General features: G+C 35.9%; 1 protein-coding gene across 1 annotated transcript in view; it reads right to left on the reverse strand.

The window, feature by feature from the left end:
• The window catches only part of Lrp1b (LDL receptor related protein 1B), a 1,800,012-nt gene that overhangs the window by 494,214 nt on the left and 1,284,677 nt on the right, over positions 1 to 21,121 (reverse strand). Inside the window, exons 33-35 of the mRNA XM_026778709.1 lie at positions 17,711 to 17,851; positions 12,935 to 13,060; positions 10,443 to 10,574 (exon numbers count right to left, since the gene is read on the reverse strand). Coding sequence (XP_026634510.1) covers positions 10,443 to 10,574; positions 12,935 to 13,060; positions 17,711 to 17,851 — 399 coding nt within the window. The remainder of the gene's footprint in view (positions 1 to 10,442; positions 10,575 to 12,934; positions 13,061 to 17,710; positions 17,852 to 21,121) is intronic.

Below are 21,121 nucleotides of genomic sequence, written 5' to 3' on the forward strand. Positions count from 1 at the left end.
TGGATAAAGAATCTATTAATGCTATTTTTAATACAAAGAAATATATTATTACGAAGAAATACATGCTGGACAGTGCTGGTGCACTCTTTTAATCCCATGGTCTACAGAGTGAGTTTCGGGACAATCAGAGATACACAGAGAAAACACGTCTCAAAAAGAAAAATAAAATAAACAAAAAAGAAAGCTATACAGTTTATAATGATTACATTTTGTATTTTAAAATTATGTGTGTGGCGGGGGAAAGAGAGGTGCAAAGCGGTATCAGTGGAGACCTGAGGTTTTTGAATCCTATGGATAGGAGCTGGAGTCACAAGTTTCTTGATCTTCCCAAACAGTACCACGTGGTAAGGCCAAGTGTTCAAACACAAACCTTCTGGGGGGCATTGTAGATCCAACCCTTACAAACATTTTATTACAAAGTAATCATCAGAGTTTGATCCTTATGATGCCTAAAAATGACACACAAAAAGTCTTCTAGTAATGTGATAAGTAGTCTTTAGTGAGGCCTCTGTGATCATCAATCAGCCCCTGAAATTCCAGTTTGAAATCCTTTCCTTGTGGTGTGGTCTGGGTCTCATTGCTAGCTTCAAGAAAGTGGAGTATATCAAATGAGAGAAACCACTCCTGAGGTTGATCTGTACAAGCTTGGCTTCATTTGGCATGGTTCTCCTTTTCTGTATCCACGAGCTGCCACAGTATTTAGTTTCAAGTTGTGAAGTGACCACGGAGAGGTGTGGAACAAAGATAGTAACCAGTAAGAATCTGTAGTGTTCTGTCCAATAACTAGTAAGGAACTCAGTGCTGACATGAGCCACATAGGTGAGTTTGGAACCAGGTCTTCCTTAATTGAGTCTGCTCTTCAGATAGCACAAATAGACTTGAGAACTGAAAATCCAGTTAAAACTGACCCTCAGAATCTACTGATAACAAATGTTTCTTCTTTAAGGATATTAAGCTTGAATGTTGACTAATGCACATGTATTGGAGACCATGAGGGGTTGCTTCTCTTCCTCTTCTGCAGTGACTGTAATGATGAACTCTCCAGGACACTTTGATGTAGCTGTGCGATTTCCCTTCTGTCTTGTTTCTGAGAGAGCCCTAAACTTTACGGTCATCATTTCTCCATTATCTGAGCCCTGCAGCTGCCTCCCAGGGTCTGAATTTGGTATGCGACGCTAAGTGTTGAAAGCTGCAAACTTACTGCATTCATATTTCTATGCTTCATTTTTTTTTTATTTTTACCCTGTTTTGTGTGTGTGTATGTGTGTGTGTGTGTGTGTTTGCTCTGCAAACTAAACTTGAGTATTTGTATATACTGGACAACAGTCCCAACCTAAAATTCTTGCTTTACATAAATCTTGGGAACAAAATTCTAAATTTCAACTGAGAATTTAGATTTAAATCTGGACCTTACCAAATCACTCCCCCCAGTCTCAGTCTTCTTCCGAAGCCTATCTAAAGCCTATCTACCTGCTTTCCTATAATACTATTATGACAATATAAATGGCACCAATACATTAAATGCCATGTAATGTAGTAACAATGACTCAATATATAATTTGTTCAGGATTTGGTGGTGTATTTTAATTTCTTCTTCTTTCAAACCTCTTTCTTCCTAATTTCTGGTGGGTACTCATGTCCAATTTTAAGATTTTCTGTTTCAGCTAAGACCTCATTCTAAACACTCATGCATCCACACAATATATAGAATTAATTGGCTCTTTTTCTCCACTTTTAACTCTTGGAAGGATCCATTTATTTCTTAGTGCCCTTTGAGAACAATAAGGCCAAATGATAAATAAAATTGAAGAGAGATCCAAAGCTTATGGCCAGTCAGAAAGTCAATTAAATAATTTCTCCTTTTCCCCATTAACTAGAGCACTTTTTACTTGATACAAAACTAATAGCCAAAAGTCTCAGAAGCCAAACCACAGCTTTTATTTTTTCTTAAACAAAAAGATGTCAAAAAGACAAATGGACTAATAAGTTCTTTGTTTTCTTAAATTGGATAGAAGAAAAGACAGTCAAATATGCTCTTGGTTTACTTAAATTGGGAGGCAGAAAATTTCTGAAGGCTGAAGTTTCAAGGAACAATGCTTAAATTGCCAGTGTCAGTCTAAAAGGAGATTTCCAAGTACCACTTGACAACTTGATATGTCTGTTTAGGCAGGACAGGGATACTGCGAAGATGCTGGTGATGTCAGTGTATTGTGTAGGTGACAGTAATTTGTAAAACAAGGCAATGGTGGTCTTTAACCCCAGCACTTGAAAGACAGAGACAGACAAATCTCTGTGAGTTCGAGGCCTGCCTGATCTACAAGAGCTAGTTTCAGGACAGGTTCCAAACCTACATACAGATAAATCCTGTCTCCAAAAACAAGAACAAAATAACAAACAAACAAACAAAATGCTTTCTTCACATTTCTGTATTGGTGATCAAATAAAAAAATATGGCAGTGGATGAGGATACAGCTGCTCATTTAAATAGGTTTACTGTCTTAGAGTTTCCATTGCTGCAAGGAAAAGCATGGGCAAAGGGAAAGTTAAAAAGGAATGGGTTTATTCAGTTTACATTTCCATATTGCTGTTCATCAGGATAGGAACTTATAGGAGGAGTCAAACAGGGCAGGAACCTGGGGGCAGGAGCTGATGCAGAGGCCATGGAGGGCTGCTGCTTCTAGCATGCTCCTCATGGCTTGCTCAGCCTTCTTTCTTATAGAATCCAGGACCACTAGCCCAGAGATGGCATCAACAACCATGGACTGAGCCTTTGTGCACTGATCACTAACTGAGAAAATGACATACAGCTGGACCTCATTCCCCAACTGAGGCTCCTTGCTCTCTGATGACTCCAGCTTGTGTCAATAAAATATCGTGATATATTTCTAGTTACTTGTCTATCTTACAATGTCTTTACTGATGTTCATAGCATTTTCTTTTGGATAGAAATACTGAGATTTCTTTCTTATGATAGTGTTCTATACCTTGAAGGACTTCCTGCATTTTACTATCTGCTAACTGCTCACATGTCTTAGAAATGCTTTCTGAAGCAAGTTTGAATGACAACACAAACAAACAAAGAAGTAGAATCTGCTCTAAAAATTTACTTTGTAGCCAAGAAAATGGCTTTCTTAAAATTGAAAAATTGTCCCAAAGCAACAGTATTATATTTATTAAGCCATTGCTGTTACTGATATGAGAAAAATTCTTTTTATAAATCTTCTGAGGCTTTGGTTGGTGACAAAGTGTTTACTAGAAAAGTATTTGTGAATTAATTCCTTTATAGACATCATAGAAAACTATAATACACAGACAGAGAGAGCTTTTCTCTTGAGAGGCATCTGTTCAGTTATTAAATGTGTTTTAAAAATCACATGACTCAGTATATAAATCAAATTGAGACATGATTTTCAACAGGCACAATTTGCAGAAATATGATGTGATATCATTAAATAATACTTGCAGTAGTCTAAATAAGATTTTTTTCAACTGTTACAAATATAAAATGGTATAGGAAGACAGAAGTGGAATATTCCACTCCTGTGCAAGTCCTTGGCTTGTCATTCTTCAATTCTATTACCTGAAGTACTAGAAAAAACTACAAAGTGATATCAAGTGCTTCTCTTTTTCTAGTAACAAAATATTGCATATGTAAATGTGGAAAGACTAAGAAGGCAGTTTGCATGTATATACGAAGCACTCACAGCATAAAGGCTGAGGTTATTTCCTTGCACAGTCCCTTTTTTGTTTTCTTAAACAGACTTTCTTGGCTCTGAGAAAACTGGTCAAAAAGGAGAAAGTCTTATAAAGTCACCCCCAACTATAAGCATCCCCCATCAGAGTGTCATATTGGTCCATTTGATGAACTAGCCTTTGCCTATCCAAAGTTATATTAGCATTATTCCCACACTGAACAGAGTATGGGTGGGACAAATATGTGCATTAGGTCTCTCCTATCCATGGGTTATGTATCATGCCTCCCAGTGCCAGTATAAGATGCTTAGTAGAACCACATCATATATTAGGACCTGGCAAAGCAGAAAACAGAGTTCTGAATAGAGGCAACTATAAAATGATTAATGGTTCAGTGCTCAGGCTCTGAGATGGGTAAAAATAGGACATGTGGGTATTTCCTCACGCTGTTCTGCCATAGTACAATTTAAATGTATGACTTATTATATCTGGAAATTTTTATGCAGTATTTTCACACTAGGATTGACCATGGATGACCACAAAAGGGGCCACCATGGGTGAGAAGGTTCTCTTTCACACAAATCCTCCCCTAGGCTGGTACTGTTTCAGTAGTCCAGAACATGACTTTATACAAAGGCATTAAATTATTTCTCACAATGAGTGCCAGACAAGGACATCCAAATAATGGCCTGTATTTCTTATTTATCATAAGCAAGCTGTGAAGTTCTATATCTAGTAGATAATAATCAATACTTGTTGAATTAAATAGAATGTTAGAAATTTGAAAAGAGAGATAAAATATTATTTAAAAAGAGTATAGTCTTGGAAATTTTAAACAATTCTTCTTTCTCTGAGTAGGATGTCACTTTTTGATTATTATGAAAACCTTGTAAATACCCCCAAAGGGATGGGAGCTGAATAGATCACATCTTACTGAGGATTACAAAATGGGTTGAGGAAAATATCTTGTTTGAAGTCTTTTCTCCTTACTAAAATATATCTTTTAAAGCATCAAATGCCATGCTCATTTCATCAGGAGGAACACCACCCAGCAGGCAAAGATTTTCTACACTCATTTTTCGTTTTCCCCGTGTGGAATGGGACCTTTCCAGTGAAGAGATAAAAAACTGCTTTCAACATTTTAAATCTAGCCACAGGGCCTTCGTTCTTCACTGGCTAGTCTCCAGAAGAGTTTCATCTGTTGGAAAACAGTCCTTTCACTGAAGAAAGCTTTATTCTTTTAAACCTAATGCCAGCACAAATTGGATCTACCAACCCTTATGTGAGGTACAGGTTCTTATCAATATATCCCTGTAAATTATGGGTCATGTAACAACATCTATGAGTTGCTCTAACTACCAAACAATGCTCTTCTCCTTTATCAGTGACGAGAGCCATCTGAGAGGGAAAAGCAGGGGCTATATTGTTCCTGTAGTGATTTGATGGCTTATATCACTTTTCTGAGTTTTTATTCATATCAGCTCTATGCACTTCGCCTTAGAGAAAAAGAAAATTAGGACACTACATATTGATTTGACAAAATTGTATCGCAACTGAGTAACATCAGCAAAGGAAACTGATCCTAAAATGTCCCGACAGATGTTACACTCTTTTTATTGTACATGGTTCCTAATAGTTTTCACAATTCATCTATAACTTTCATTAACCTATTAATGTACAGTGATTTTGTCTGGCATCACTGTTCCAGAACTCCAATACAGAACATGTAGGATGGAAACCTGCATGTGTCTGAGTTCCGTGTTCCTTGTATCTATTGTCTGTAAAAAAAAATCTGTGGGAAATTAGAGGAAATGGTCATTAAGTTCCTGAAATGAGTGTCAGTAATGGATAAAGAGATAGAGTAGCTGCAGGGAGGACACTGGGAAAACTTATAACTGGGCAAACATATAAAGAGAGCTGGGAGAAAATGTAGATAGAGATTGACAAGCCAAACATTATTTGTTTTCTTTCTCTATGTGGAATAATCCAATTATTTTTATTTCCTCCATCCGGAAGCAAATTTTCTACACGACATTAAAGGCATGCATATTGTCTTTAATGACATGATAAATCAAGCAGTGGGACCCATTCTAACTCTAACATATCTTCAAAGCGGTGAGCTGAAGGAGACCGCACAGCTCATGGGAGCACAGAAGTCTTGCGAAATTGTTGGAGCCCATATACTATCACGAACACCATCATCTCATTACCATGTCTGGTAGTTGTCAAAGTACTGTATGCCAGGCTCAAGGTTGGCATTTCAGGATTGTGTGCGGATGGTAATGTTCGCACTCTTTAAGTATCGGCTTCAGAGACTGATAATGAGGTGGGTGTAAGGTTTGTCGTCACCAGAAAAATTATCTCCAATCATTTTCTGATGCCCCAATGTAGTAAAGAAATGCCTACTAGTCTATGTAAATAGCTGCCTAGAAACACACTATCAAGAAAGTACATATGTTTTCTATTCATTTTATATGCCATAACTCATATGTTCTTTATTGAATGTGATTATAGACTCTGAGCGCCTCGTGTATTGAACATTGTGTTAAATGTGCATGCATACTGTCTAGATGTTTCTGCATGTTTTACAAATAAGGAAACTGAGACTAAAATAAACAAATAAATACTTTGCTGAAACCAAAGAGCTCATAAATGATTTGAGTGGGCACTGAAATTCAAGTTCTCTTGTGCTATATTAGGGCTCCTCTCAATGTTGGTTGACTTATGTCTTCATTTTCCACCCCCTAGTTTCGAAGCAGGTGTTGCATTGTTACCTTCTCCTGACAGGAAAGATAATAGGTTATGCCTGAACACTGTATCTACGTGATAAGCCTGAATATTTTATTTAGAAGAAGCAGGTCATATAAAATATTTTTTTTCTGGAACTCTACATTAAACATTCAGCTTCTTCTTCAAGTATATAGTAGTTAATGCAACTCATTGTCTTAGTTAGAGTTTCTATTGCTGTGATGAGACACCATCACAACTCTTATAAAGAAAACGTTTAATTGGGGTGGCTTACAGTTTCAGAGATATAGTCCATTATTATCATGAAGGGACATGGCAGCAGGCAGCCAGACATGGTGCTGGAGAGGTAGCTGAGAGAGTTCTACATCTTGATCCTCAGGCAAGAGAAGAAATTGGTCCCACACTGGGCATAGCTTGAGCATAGGAGACCTCAAAGCCTGCCCCTACAGTGGCACACTTCCTCCAATAATACCACACTTACTCCAACAAGGCAACACCTCCTAATAGTGGCATGCCTTTTGTAGGGGCCCTTGTCTTTCAAATCACCACACTCCTAAGTGGTCAAGAGTACAAGTATTGTACTCACAAGTACTCAGCTGTGTCTGAATATCCATACTCACCTCTCCCTGTGAGGTTCAGGACTTCATGAAGGGTGGGTGGAGAGAATGTAAGAACTCATAGCTGAGTTATAATATTCAGAGTGCTGGACACGGCATGGCTATGCAATTAACTGCTGTTGTTGTGAGTTGCATTACATGAAATCAGTCTAGATTCAAGCACAAACTGGGAAGGGTCCCCAGAGATCTACTTTTTGCAAAGGAACCATTAGAAGTTGATATTTCATAAGAGAGGGAGGGTCACTCTCCTTTAGGGATCTTGCAGCTGTTTGATGTCCACATAACAATGGATGTTCACATATTAGGAATGTATGGGCAGCACTAGAGGGGCTACTAATAACGACAAAAATGGAGGATATAAAGTTGGGATGGTGAAGTGGTTGGGAGTACTGGAAACGGTTAAAGAGAGATAATGGTGGACATAGTCTTTTAAAATATTTGTAAAGACATATGAAACATTTAAAGACTAAGTATTTTTAAAAAACTAGTTGACATAAAATAATTTATCTAAAACTAATAATTTCTGCTGATGAAAAGATACTTTAGTATGAATTAAGAATATTGTATTAACAATTATTGAATTATTGAAATAAGTAGATGATTATTGCCTACAAAGAAAATTATACTACGTTATCCGGTTTAACCTTTTCTAGACATAAAACCACAATGAGTGTTTTTAACTGCTACAAATAATTAGTTTACTCTTGAAATTTATTGTTATGACAGAATCAGAATATTAATATCTTTTTACTTTTAATGTTACTGCTTCATGGAAATTTAATCATATATTTTCAAAGATAACTAATGAGTCTTTCAAACAATGAAATATGAGCTAACATATTAGACCTTGTACTAAGTTAAAATGAATACACATAAAAGTCCAAATTTTCTTAGTTTTTCACTTAATGAATCATATAATAAAGTTGTAAGGAAAAGTCATGTGTATAAAAATCAAGGTATATTATACAATATAAAGTAATAAATCTTTCATAAGTAATGAAGTGGTTTGATCAATAGTAGGTCAAAAATTGTAATATGCTTTTGGCAGAATTACCATAATGTTTAATAAAACATTTCTTTTTGGTATTCCCTTTTGCAGAAAGCATTTTTTTAAAGTATCAGAAGCTTACAGGCTGTATAAATGGCTCAGTGATTAATAGTACTTGATTCTCTTGTAGAGGACTTGGGTTCAGTTCTCAGTACCCATATGCCACAGAAGTCCTGCCTCTGTGGACATTTCATGCGGGCAAGTACACACATATGTTCAGACTTATACACATAAACCTAAAACAAACAAATATAGGACATTTGTGTCTATATGGTATCAAGGATTTTGTGCAAAATAACTTATTTAAGAAAAAATGGCTTTGGTACTGTGTGTCGTGGCAAACACCATTAATTCCGAACTCATAGCATAGATACAGGCATATTTCAATGAGTTTGAAGCCTAGTCTACATAGTGAGCTCTAGTATAGCAATAATAATAATAATAATAATAATAATAATAATAATAATATAAAATAAAAATAAAAAGATACAAAAAAACAAAAAAGTCATCTTTGAACAAGTTTTTAAAGATCTCCCAAATTTTCAAACATCAAAAAATATATTATAGCAAAGGAGAAAAACAATGTTGTCACTAGAAGTCCATGTACTGATAAGCAAAGATAAAAAACAAAAGGATATATCATCTTGATTTTATGTGTATGAGTGTTTTTGTCTACATGTATGTACTGCGCACACGTGTCTGGTTCTTATAAATGTCAGACAGGATGCCAGAGCACATGGAACTTGAGTTCCGAAGGGTAGGGAAGTGCCAGCTGGGACTGAACCTGAGCCCTCTGTAGGAGAAACAGGCATTCTTAACCACTGAGCCATTTGTTCAGCCCAAAGACAACTTTTAATATTTTAAGAATTCCGCAATTGAACATTACAAATCAGAGAGCTAGTAGCTTTTTGATATTAGATAAGTTTTTTATTACAGGAGCACTGGAATTCCCCGTGAGCATTTCAATACGGAAACATGAACACAGGAAATGTGAAACTTAAGATGAGAGACCAACAAATTGGTTTATATAGCTTTAAAATCTGTGGTGTAAAATAAGAGATGTGAGCATAAATGAGACGAGAGTGCCACCATTAGCACAGCTGCTGCCTTTGACTTTAGCACTTACCTGTCCCCCAACTTGCTGGCTTCAAGACATTCAGCCGTGTTTACCATTAATTTCCTATGGTAAATTTATACTACCCACAGCAGCCTTGTGGTCTTTGGTTGCTTTCTTCCATTGTTTGTGAAAGCACATGAAATTAAAGCCACTCTGCCTCCCCACACATGCTACATTAAAAGGTATAGAAATTATCTTACTATTAATTATCCATTAAGAAAATATTTTCAATAAGTTTATACCTTAAGAATTTAACAGATAAGAATTTTTTTACTTGTTTTTATTTTATTTTTTTTATTTATTGAGGATTTCTGCCTCTTCCTCGCCACCGCCTCCCATTTCCCTCCCCCTCCCCTGATCAAGTCCCTCTCCCTCATCAGCTTGAAGAGCAATCAGGGTTCCCTGACCTGTGGGAAGTCCAAGGACCGCCCACCTCCATCCAGGTTTAGTAAGTTGAGCATCCAAACTGCCCAGGCCCCCCCAAAGCCAGGGGTACACCCACACTCTGAGACAATGGGGATGTTCTTTCGGGAATTCACCAAGGCCACCTGGCCTGAGTCTGAAAAAGCATGGGATAAAACCGGACTTGCTGAACATAGCGGACAATGAGGACTACTGAGAACTCAAGAACAATGGCAATGGGTTTTTGATCCTAAAATATGTTTTGACAAAATGAAAATAGTTTCAAAGCAGAAATATCATGGGAAAGATCATATTGATATAATGGTCTACTACACATTTGATAGAAAACACTGAAAATTAACCTCAACTTATTTTATTCTAAAAGTTGTTCTTAAGACCAAAAGATGACAAAGCTGATTATTGTGAATAGTACATTAAGTCATATTTTTTATCTTTAAAATATACAAGAAAGATAAATTGAAAATTGTTATTAGACGATCTGGAAAAGAGTGTAATTAGACGACTTTACTTGTGATGTTTTTATACTTATAACTAGATGAAAGTAAAAAAAAAATAAGAAAACAACCAATTTTCAAACATGACATAAAATATGCACCCATTATTACTATTTAGAAAGAAAGCATATACTTGGTTTTTTTGCAAACAAAATGTAATTAGAATAATTTGTAATAGGCTAAAAAAATCATCCTAATTTCATTCAACTTGACTATCCAAATACAGATTGAGAGTCGAATTGCCATTGTGTTTTCTGAGTCAAGAGAGCATTATACATAAATTATTACTGGAGTCTACTTACCCGCATGGAAGTCTATCCCCACAGCAAAGGCAGTCCCGGATATAGGCATCAGAGCATCCATTTTGTCACTTGGTTCAAGAGGGATTCCCCGGATTCCTTCGTGAACAGAGTACATAAGAAAGGATTCTATACCTAAGTAGAGGAAAGAAAGTTCAAAATGAATATTTTACATAATGACCCTTTGATATAATTTCCAGGATAGAAATTTTTATTAGTGAATGCATTTCTTAGTTTCATGAAACTTCTCTAGCTGTGTAGTTCCCATGGTTGAAATATAGATAAGCTGAGGCCCTGAAACTCTGGTGTGCACTGCAATTTCTCAGAGGGTTTCTAAGATCACAGGTCACATCCCAGGAGCCAAGTGGGTGAACCTGAAAGGTTCTTGGTCAGCAATGCCCTTCGTATGAGATCACTGACAAAAGCTCTAAAGTGGATCTTCCCAGAATGTTTGGCCTCATGGACAAAGGGCATTCTGTATTCTCTAAAATATAAATATATACTTGCTACTGTAAAATAATGGCTTTCATGTTACACAGCTATGTCATTGCTATTGTTGTAATAGATATTTATAGTTTTTAAGGTACACAGTTCATTTCTCAATTCATTTAGATTCAAATGGGCAAAGAAATAAGGTATTAAGATTTACCCAGAATACATTTTTGAATATAATAATGACTTCCTCCTAAAATAAACACATAGATATAAGTTTACTGCCAGAGGTCCACATGGTAATGCTTGTGAATTCTTCAAGATATTGGAAATACATATATGTTTATTATTGATATATATATTAATAAAATAAAATTATTTGTCTCAGTTTTATGATATATCAAGTTGGGTGACAGGGATCCAACTCATCAATTTAAAAGGAGGGGGAGGAAGTTAGAAAGGTTCAAGATCCTTTAAACAGTGTCTGGCATAAAATAAGTGCCATTTATCTATTCTATTTTGAATGAAATTATTCATAATTCTGATGTGTTTTCCCAAATGAAACTAAGACATCGTTTAAGGTAAAACTGAGTTCTTATCATTGGCTACCCAATATGATTAAAGAAATGAGCATTTTGTGAAGCAACACACATACAGACTATGAAATTAAAAGAGAATCTGCAACCCTTAGCGTGGCACAGTTTCCTCCCAGAAAATGCCTTTGTCCTTCAAATATGCAAATCTGTGGTTTCACTTCTTGGTGATGTTTTGTCTAAATGATTGAAAACAATTAATAGAACTGAGTTTATCTTGTACAATAATCCCACCAAAGCAACCACAGCTCTTTACCCCAACTTTGGTCATTCAAGGTGAATATAGAAGTTACTTCATTGGTTGAAGATTTTATTTTTTTCAAATTGTCCAAATTATTTTCTGGAAATGGCAAAGTCTTAGGCTGGCAAGACAGTTCAGCAGATAAAAGTACTTGTCACCAAGGCTGAGGACCTTACTTAGTTCCATCCGCTAGATCCGTATAGAAAACCCTTACCCACCACAAATTGTCATCTGGCCTCCATACCCATGCTGTAACATGTGCATCACCCCAATAAATAAATAGACAAATGTAACAGAAATGAGTACATCTTAGAAGAAAGAGTGATACTTCAAATATTTCCAACCTATTAAATGCCTTTGTATGTAGCTAAGTAGCAAACTCTTTTGTGGGGATAGCTTTTTCTGAAAGTTCTTGTAATCAAGTCAACCTTTAACTATGTGCTCAATCTGTCTTCTTATTGTGAACTCAGCATGTTTACTAGTTTTTCCTGACTTTAAGGTAACAATGTAGCCAAACTTACTAAGCCTTGGACTTCCCAGATAATTAGCAATTATAAGATAAACTAAATGATCAGTTTAGTCTTAAAACTATACTCTTCTACATGCCTCTAGTCCAGAATAATGTGTGTGTGTTTTTGTGTGTGTGCGTGTTGTTGTTGTGACAATCATTTCTAGAAGGAGCAGTCAAAGAGGTTTAAAATAACCTTAAAAAGAACCAATATCCAGCATAAATAAATGTCAAAAGCAATATGTATATAAGTTGAAAAAATCAGTTTGTGTTTCGACTGGTGCTTTGGGTCAGTTGGGATTAGTAAAGTAGCTCTTGCCTTATGATGCTCTTACAGATTTCTGTAAGAAAAAATCCCCTTGTTGCTGTGCCATGTTTTCTGCACTGTTCAATAAATGTCTGTAAAGAACAGAAAGAACAGACACACACACACACACACACACACACACACACACACACACACGCAGGCACACAGGCACCAGAGAGACACAGACTACAAATAGATGGAATACAGAAGGAGAGACATGACTGGCAAACTCAAATTTGGTCTTGGTCTAAACTACTCTTAGACGAAGACACTGTTAAGGTTTTAACAAGTTACTCACACAACTATTGCCCTAATAACAAGACAGTGTTTTACTCTTCTAATTGGTAACAAGCAGTGGCTTCCTAAAATCTCTGTGGCATGTACACACCATAGTAAATTCTTGTGAACATTTACCTTGGCATGACATGCGGTTCTTCCGGAGATAGTATCCCACAGTACACATGCAAGTCCTGGTTGTTTCCGATGTAGGTAAACAAAGCTGAGAGCACCCACCATTATTTAGGTGGCAAGAATTGCTGCCTGTAGAGAAGGAAAACAAAGCAAACATAAAAAATAAATTAGTAAAGAACATAAGAGACATATAGATATGAAAAATGTAAACAAATATGTGTATTTTTTTCTAAATGTAGCTGGTTTATATAGGATATGACATCTGTCTTTCAAATAACTTTAAGTGACAGATTATGATTGAATCATGCCCTCCAAAACAATGAAACAGTATCACAGGTCATATGAAAAAGAAGAAATTGGATTTTTCATGAAAACTGTCATTAACACTTTAATTTCTGGCCTTTGGGATTTTGTTTATTGAATCAGAGCTCACTAGATAATGCTCAGCTGATCTAGAATCCATGACCCTCTTATCTCAGCTTCTCAAGTGATGGCTTTGGAGCATGTGTCATCATGTCCTGCTGTTAGAGACCTTAAAATGTTGTAAGGTCACACAAAAAGGCAGTATTTCCTTTCTGACTCAAATGTAGCTTCACCTCTAAAAGGACAGGATTTATGCATGCATACATGTTTTTAAATTACTTTTAAAGCAAAGAAATTATTTTCTGTAGCCCAAAGAACATAATTCCTTTAAAATATATTTCAAACACACCCAAACAAATCATGCAATTAATTGGCATGTTAATTATCCCCATTCCTGTAAGGTGACAAAAACAAATATTAGTCAGGTAATCCCACGTTGATATTCTATACAGATTTTCCATTGTATTAATTAAATCTGCAGCACAAAGTTAAGTAATTTACAGTCCACCCTGTAAATTCCTTCAAATTTTTACAATTTTATTGTTCTAGGACAATTTGAATGGTATTTAATGGGGTAAAGCTCTGCTACAAAGTTCAGAAATCTGGTGACCATCACAAAGCCTGCTGAGAGCAGTGCATCAGCAGGACTCTATGGGAGGTTCAAAATGCCAACTTGCTTCATTATTTCTCATTTTCTGAATTCGCGGGTTTAATTGCTCAACAGAATCGGTCACTATCTCTGTCATTCTTGAGTGTGAAATATTCTTTATGTGGGAGATGAAACACATTCTCAGCTCATTTCTTTGTCCATAGCTCAGCAATATTGAAGGAACTTGAAGTTTTAAAAGAATTCCAAGCATCTGTTATATGAGCTAGGGAGGCAGCTGACTCATTCCCCCTTTTTCTCAAGGTGACTTAAAGGGAGAGACAGTTCAGATCTCTGATATTTTTTAACAAGAAGACAGCTACATTAACAACTGTTTGACATTCTTGACTGACCACGCATGTGCTTGATTGTATGGAAAGCATGTGGATACATGTTAACTTCATGCTAGTCCACATATAGGTGCTTGTATGATGCTTGCTTGCTTCAACTAATGCCAAAGCCTGACGCCTGGGAAGATCTGGGCAAGTGGTGTTTCAACACAAAATTTAAAAGAACACTACATGAGGAGGAGAGCTGAGAGAGATGAAAAAATACAGGAAAATAAGTCTAGGAATAGAATGAATACATGAAAGTAAAGGAATGCGAGAACTTTATAATATTAGCATAATTATGGGGAAAGTAGAAAACAGCACGGCAGCTGCAGGTGGGTAGTGCAACTACAATGCTAGCAATATATTTTACACTTACTTGTTGATATAAACAAGCATTTTTAACACAAAATATAGAACACATTCTATATTTTAACACAAAATATAGAAAAGAATAATGAAATTTGTTATACTTTAAGTATTTCCATTTTCATATATAAAGATGTACATGGGGGCAATTTCAGTGATTATCAGGTTGCAAGTAGGAGTCTGGATTAGCATTTTGTAGTGAGGTTGGCGTTCACAGCTCACACCCTAAATGACAAGTGGAGCTGGAAAGTCCACTTGACTACAAGAACCTCAACTCTCCAGTGATCTGTGTCAAGAAAGATGAATGAAGCAGTTAGTTGTACTTTGAAATCTAAGGAGGTAATAATGTTAACACCTTAAAGAGCCTTAAATTGCTCATATTTCATTCTAATGAAGCTTTCAAGCTACCGACAGTGATTCTGTTAATGGCGTTGTCTTTCAAACAGATGCTTTTCTCAGCATTTTCCAGCGAGAATGGTGCAGTTGTGTGTTACCACCGGGTCAGACACTTTCACGTTGCATTTATCACCCAGTGGCACCTATAGAGTCAAAACTTCTAGGTAAGGGGCATGAAGCTAAGAAGAGCAGAATCAAGAGTCATTTATAAACTCATCGCCCTGAAAACTTATCAGAACCACTATCTACAAAATTGATTTGCAGTTTCACAAGAAGTATGTGTTGTTTATGTCTTGAAAGGCAAAGACCTTCTTATCTCTGGGCATTTTGGTTGGGATTGCTTCTTGCTCTCTCCCTGTTTCTGTGTGTGCTGTACTTTCTGAGGCCGTGTTTAGATATGTCTCAGAAATATGTACGTTGTGTACTATACAATGAAATTGATAATGGCATTATCAATTTTATACTTTTGTACTAAATAAGCTTGTATTGAATAGACATAAAATGTCTTACTACATTTTACTGACTATCACAAATAACATAGTATTATATACATGACATGAATACCAATATTTATTTACTTATTGGTTTTCTGTGTGTGGATCAAACTCAAGCTTGTGCGAGAGAATTGTCTGTATTCTGTCAATCATGTTTTAAATAAACACTGATTGGCCAGGCAGAAAGTATAGGTGGGTCAACAAGACAGGAAGTAGAGGTGGAGCAATTAGAACAAGAGAATTCTAGGAAGGAGGATGCTCATTCCTCTGAATCCTGCCCAGCCCACCGAAGAAGCAGGATGTGACCTGTATCACTGAAAAAGGTACCGAGCCAAGTAGCTAACATAGATAAGAATAATGGGTTAATATAAGCTACAAGAGCTAATAAGAAGCCTGAACTAATGGGCCAATTAGTTTATATCTAATGTAGACTCTGTGTGATTAGTCATCAGGGAAAAATAACAGCAATCATTAAGGAATCAAAATCATAGGCTGTTGGTAGAATATAAATTAATTGAGGTATTATAGTTATCAGTATGGAGGTTCAATAGCAAAAATAAAAATAGAGTATATGACCCAGTCATGAAATTGCTGAGTACATTCCATACATGACTCTCAGTTGACATACTGAAGACATACATACTTATATGTTTATTGCAGCACTATTATAGTAACTATCTTATAAAAACATCCTATGTATTTATTAACAGATGATAAAACAAAATATACACACAAACGCATTGGCATTTTATTAAGACATAAAAGATGAAATACTATTTCTTTTTGTCTTGTCTTGCCTTCATAGAAAAATGATACACCTAGAGATGAGTATAGTATAGAAAGTAATCCAAAGTCAGAAAGACAAATAACACATAAGTTTTTTTTTACAGATTCATACAATAAGACCGCAGAAATGAGAGTAGGAGAAGGAAAAGGATTACAGGCAAGAGCAGAAAAAAAGATAATCGAATTTGGTGGTGAATATGTTTAAAACACATGATATAGCTGAATGAAAATATTCAAAGAAAATTACTTAAAAATCCTGGAAGGAATATAGATTTGCATGCACAGGTCATCTATGAGTTGATGTCTTCTCAACAATAAAGGAAACTTAATCATATAACATTAAATTTAAAATAATCCTTTTTACTATTCCAAGAAAAGATATACTCTCCTTGACCCCAGCAAGGAATTGAGACAAAAATTTCAGTCTTTGAAATGGATGGCAGTTACCACTCTATTTTGTATTGTGCCTACGGCTGTTCTGGCAGCTTGCAATGGCTATCACCAGCAAACCCAGCCTTCATGAATGCTGTACACTTCTTTTGCCTCTCCTTTTCTCTTATTTGGTTTACATATTCCAAATTATTTGTATTAAACCCCCCTTCTTAATGTCAAAATACAGTTTTGAAGCTTACTTTGAGAAGAAATGTAGGTGAAGGAAAAGATTTTCAAGGCAGAAACTAAAATTAGGAAACTGTATTTAAGGAAGCAGCATGTGTATGTGGGGTATTTAAGGAAGAGGCAGAGGAAGAAGGATTGTAGGAAGTATTATGTGGAGAAGGCTTTAAGCATGTGGGAGGCTTATGTGGAGACTGACTTTATTTTCAGAAGAGGATTACGCTAATGTCATACACCCTGTAGCAAAGACTAAGAAAGGACTAGCAAGAGCTCAGCTACACTTGGCCCAGATCTCTAATCCACCTCTCATCTTAGTCCTGTGACAAGTCCATCTATGAAAACCATCTGCTAACTTTCACTCCATTGCATTCTCCACCACGTGGACAAGTGAAACAAAGATGGGAATGTGCAAAGCCAAACGATACTGTGCTTTGGATGTGAGATTCTTACGTCAACGTGGTGCATTTGAAGACCTCTGAAAACATTACATAGTATAAATTTTTTATTTAATTTTTTGTATATCTGCAATTTATAGTCAAGTACTAGATAAAACTGTCAATTAAGTGAAAAATTGAATATCTTACAGAAGAATTTCCAATGCTTAAAAATTATGCCTATTATGTGAAAGACATTTCTCTTCAATATTAGGCAAGGTTTCCTAACCCAAACTTGTAACTAAAGGCTAGAAAAAGAGCCCACAGATTATTTGCTTGAGAAAGCAGTAGGAAAGTGAGAAGACCTTACTTGAGCAGTATCATACATTCATCATGGAGGGACATACCTTGTTGTACTTCTTTGTCATACACTTTCATGTGCACAACCCCGGAAGTCTTGTTTCGTAGGACAGTGAGGTTTCTTCCATCTTTCTTGTTACAAGTTCCGAGTTGAGCTAAGTTTTGATCTGCCCACCAAAGTTTCTTGTCTATATAGAAGAAAAAATTATTTTTTCTTTCAGAGGAGAATATAATTAACTTACTAACTAATATAAAAGTTAATGAAAAATACTTTTTGATTTATTTTGCTGTATTTCAAATCATTTCTAAGCAAATCATGAAATCATTTCTACTCTTTAAAAACGCAAAGCACGGTGACAGTGTGTTGCTCATGGCTTCTTCCTCCTTCCCCAGTAAAGCAATATTTTCTTCTTTTTCTTTTCTTTAGTTGAAAATAGTTATTTGATTTTTTTCACATAATATATACTGATTACACTAGCTTCCCCACCGTTAATATCCTTCCCTGGTCTTCTCTACTTCCCCTCCCATCTACAACCATTCTCTTTCTGTCTCTCATTATAAATAAATAGGCTTCTGTTAAATAATAATAAAATAAAAAAACAACTATCATATCAGAAATAGAAAAAACAAACAAATAGAAAGAGCAAAAGAGGAGGCACCAGACACTAAGATGCACTCATAGACACACTCAGGAATCCCATAAGAACACTAAACTGGAAGCCAAAATAAATATGTAAAGGATGTGTAGGATATATATATATATAGATATATATAGATATATATATATTAAAATTTAAAAAATCAGAATTTTTTAAAAAAAGAGAGAAAAGGTAAAGTACTAGGAGGACATTGTGAGACAAGGAACTTCCCAAAATGCTATTGTGTTTGTTGCTCTTGGCCATCTACTGCTGGTCATAGGATCTTCTCTTGAAAGTAGATTGTTTCCCCAGTGAGACTTCCTTGGAAAAAACTAACTTTCATTTGAAAATGAGCAAGCAGTCATCGAATGACATTTATTCTTTTTCTCTTAGGGAATAAATATTTAGGCTAGTGGTATAGCTCACTTGGTAGAAAGATTGCCTGATATAATCACAGAAATGAGGCAGTAGGATTTCATTCTCAGCTACAAAGACAGGTTGGGATACATGATATCCTACATTTAAAGGAACACCAAATGAATATTCTTATAAGCTGCATAATATGCAAATATATACAGATATAAATAGAACTAATTTTCCAATTAATACAGTGTGATGGTTTGAATAAGAATGGTCCCCAGGGGCTCATAGATTTGAACATGGGTCATCAGGGAGTGGCACTATTGTGGACTTGTGTGTCAACTGGGATGAGTTTTGGGAAGGTTAAATACTCAAGCCAGGCCCAATGCTCTCTCTTCTTGTTTCCTGCTGACAGATGTAGAACTCTCAGCTTCCTCTCTAGCACCATGTGTGCCTGGGTGCTTCCATGATCCCCACCATGATGGCAATGGACTAAACTTCTAAACTGCAAATCAGTCACAATTAAATGTTTTTCCTTTATAAGAATTGTCATGGTCATGGTCATTGACTAAGACAGAAATTAGTATCATTGTTAGAGTATGGTTGTGACATGCCTGATCATGCTTATTCTAGGCGGCGGGTTATTTCATATTAGGAAAGCAATTACACACTTTAGGTGGAGTTTAATGGACAATACTGGTAGAAGCATAAATACTTCTATTTATGCTGAGATTAACATAAAATAGGATGGTCTGACTCAAAATGTTTTAGAGGAGAAGATTATTAGTAAGTCCCTTAAAGATTGTTCTTGTGATATTTTAATGAAGAATGTGGCTGCTTTTTGCCCTTGTCCAAGAAGTCTATCTGAAACTAAAGTGAAGTGTTTTGCATTGCTGTTGCTGGCAGCAGAGAATTAAAGACAGTCTAGTATTGACTGTGTCATATGGTTATTAGTGTCAGTCTTACGTAGATCTAAAATGGAGAAGAGAAAACATGGCAAAAAGAAATACAAAACGTATAATTTGAGGAGAAAAGGAGAATCAGAACATATAATGGAGCTAAATCCAGTGCTCAGGGAGATTACAAAATTTAAAGAAAAGCCTGATTCGAATTGGAGTAAAGTGAGTAATGACCCCACCTAAGTAAACTTCCCACTCCTGAAAAAGGATTAAAGAAAATTTTAGGGCCAGGTGTGGTGATGCACACCTTTAATCCCAGCACCAGGGAGGCAGAGGCAGGCAGATCTCTGAGTTTGAGGCCAGCCTGGTCTAAAGAGGAAATCCCAGGATAGCCAAGTTTAAGGCAGTGAAAGAAACAAAAGGAGAAAGTTAGTGAATATGTACTTGAATGAGGGGACCGTATTCCAGCCCCACAAAATAGAAGAGCTGAGCAACTTTGGCAAAATGGTTCTGGTTTTAGACTTATTATAAGAAAGGATTAATCTCCCTCCATGGCTAAGGAAAACTGATGAGAACAGGAATGTGTCAGGGTTGTCCCAGATTGGAGGCCCAGAGAGGTCATTGTGTGAAGCTAAGAAATTGAAGCCTTAATATTGGTGAAGACCCCAAAATGTTAAAGCTACAAGAATTTGTGGGATACCTGTCAAGGAGAGCTGCTAACAGGTAATAGAACCAGCCCAATATAAATAAATGTATCTTAGTCAATAAAGCTGAAAGGAATTGGAGATCTGAAGATCTGCTTTGACATCAGACATGAAGTTGCAGACTTTGGCATCTGGCCTGCTGAGTTTTCAGCCTTGCTTCGCTCCAGTATTTCCTCAGTATGTTTCTTTTCTTTCCAATGGAATGGCAACACATATCCTTTACCATTGTGTGTTGAATGTATGTGATCCAGTTTTTATATTAATTTACAGTTGATTACAATTAAGAGATTACTAAGAGTCTCCTAAGAGAATTTGAACTTTGGACTTTCAAATGTGGTTTTGAGAATAATGGGGATATAGATTATGAATGGCGATTTTTCAAGTTGGACTGGATGCATGTATTTCACTAAGATGTGATGTCTTAGCAATTGAGACCCTAACATACACATCTTCCTGTGTGCCACTATGTTTCCCAAAATGACAATCGTAGACTAAACCTCTGAAACTTTAAGACAGTCATAATTAAATGTTTTCCTTTATAAGGTTTGCTTTGGTCCTGGTGTCTCTAGACAGCAATAGAAGAATGATTAAGAAATATAGAATACATATTTTATTACTTGTATGCCTGAACATGAACATAATCCAACATCATAGTTACTGAGCAACTAAGAGATATTGTTCAAGTTTTCTGTTTCCTAACAGTGTGGAAGTTTCTAAGAGCTAAGTTTTCTCACTGGATTCTGTACAACTATAGTGACCTCTTTTGTTTTTTTTTTTGAATAGTTTATGACTTTCTACAAATTTTTATTTGCTTATATTTTTAGGGAGCTATTCTTAACAATTTAAATTCTACAAGA

Source organism: Microtus ochrogaster, chromosome 4 (genome assembly GCF_000317375.1).
Source record: "Microtus ochrogaster isolate Prairie Vole_2 chromosome 4, MicOch1.0, whole genome shotgun sequence".
Lineage (NCBI taxonomy): Eukaryota > Metazoa > Chordata > Mammalia > Rodentia > Cricetidae > Microtus > Microtus ochrogaster.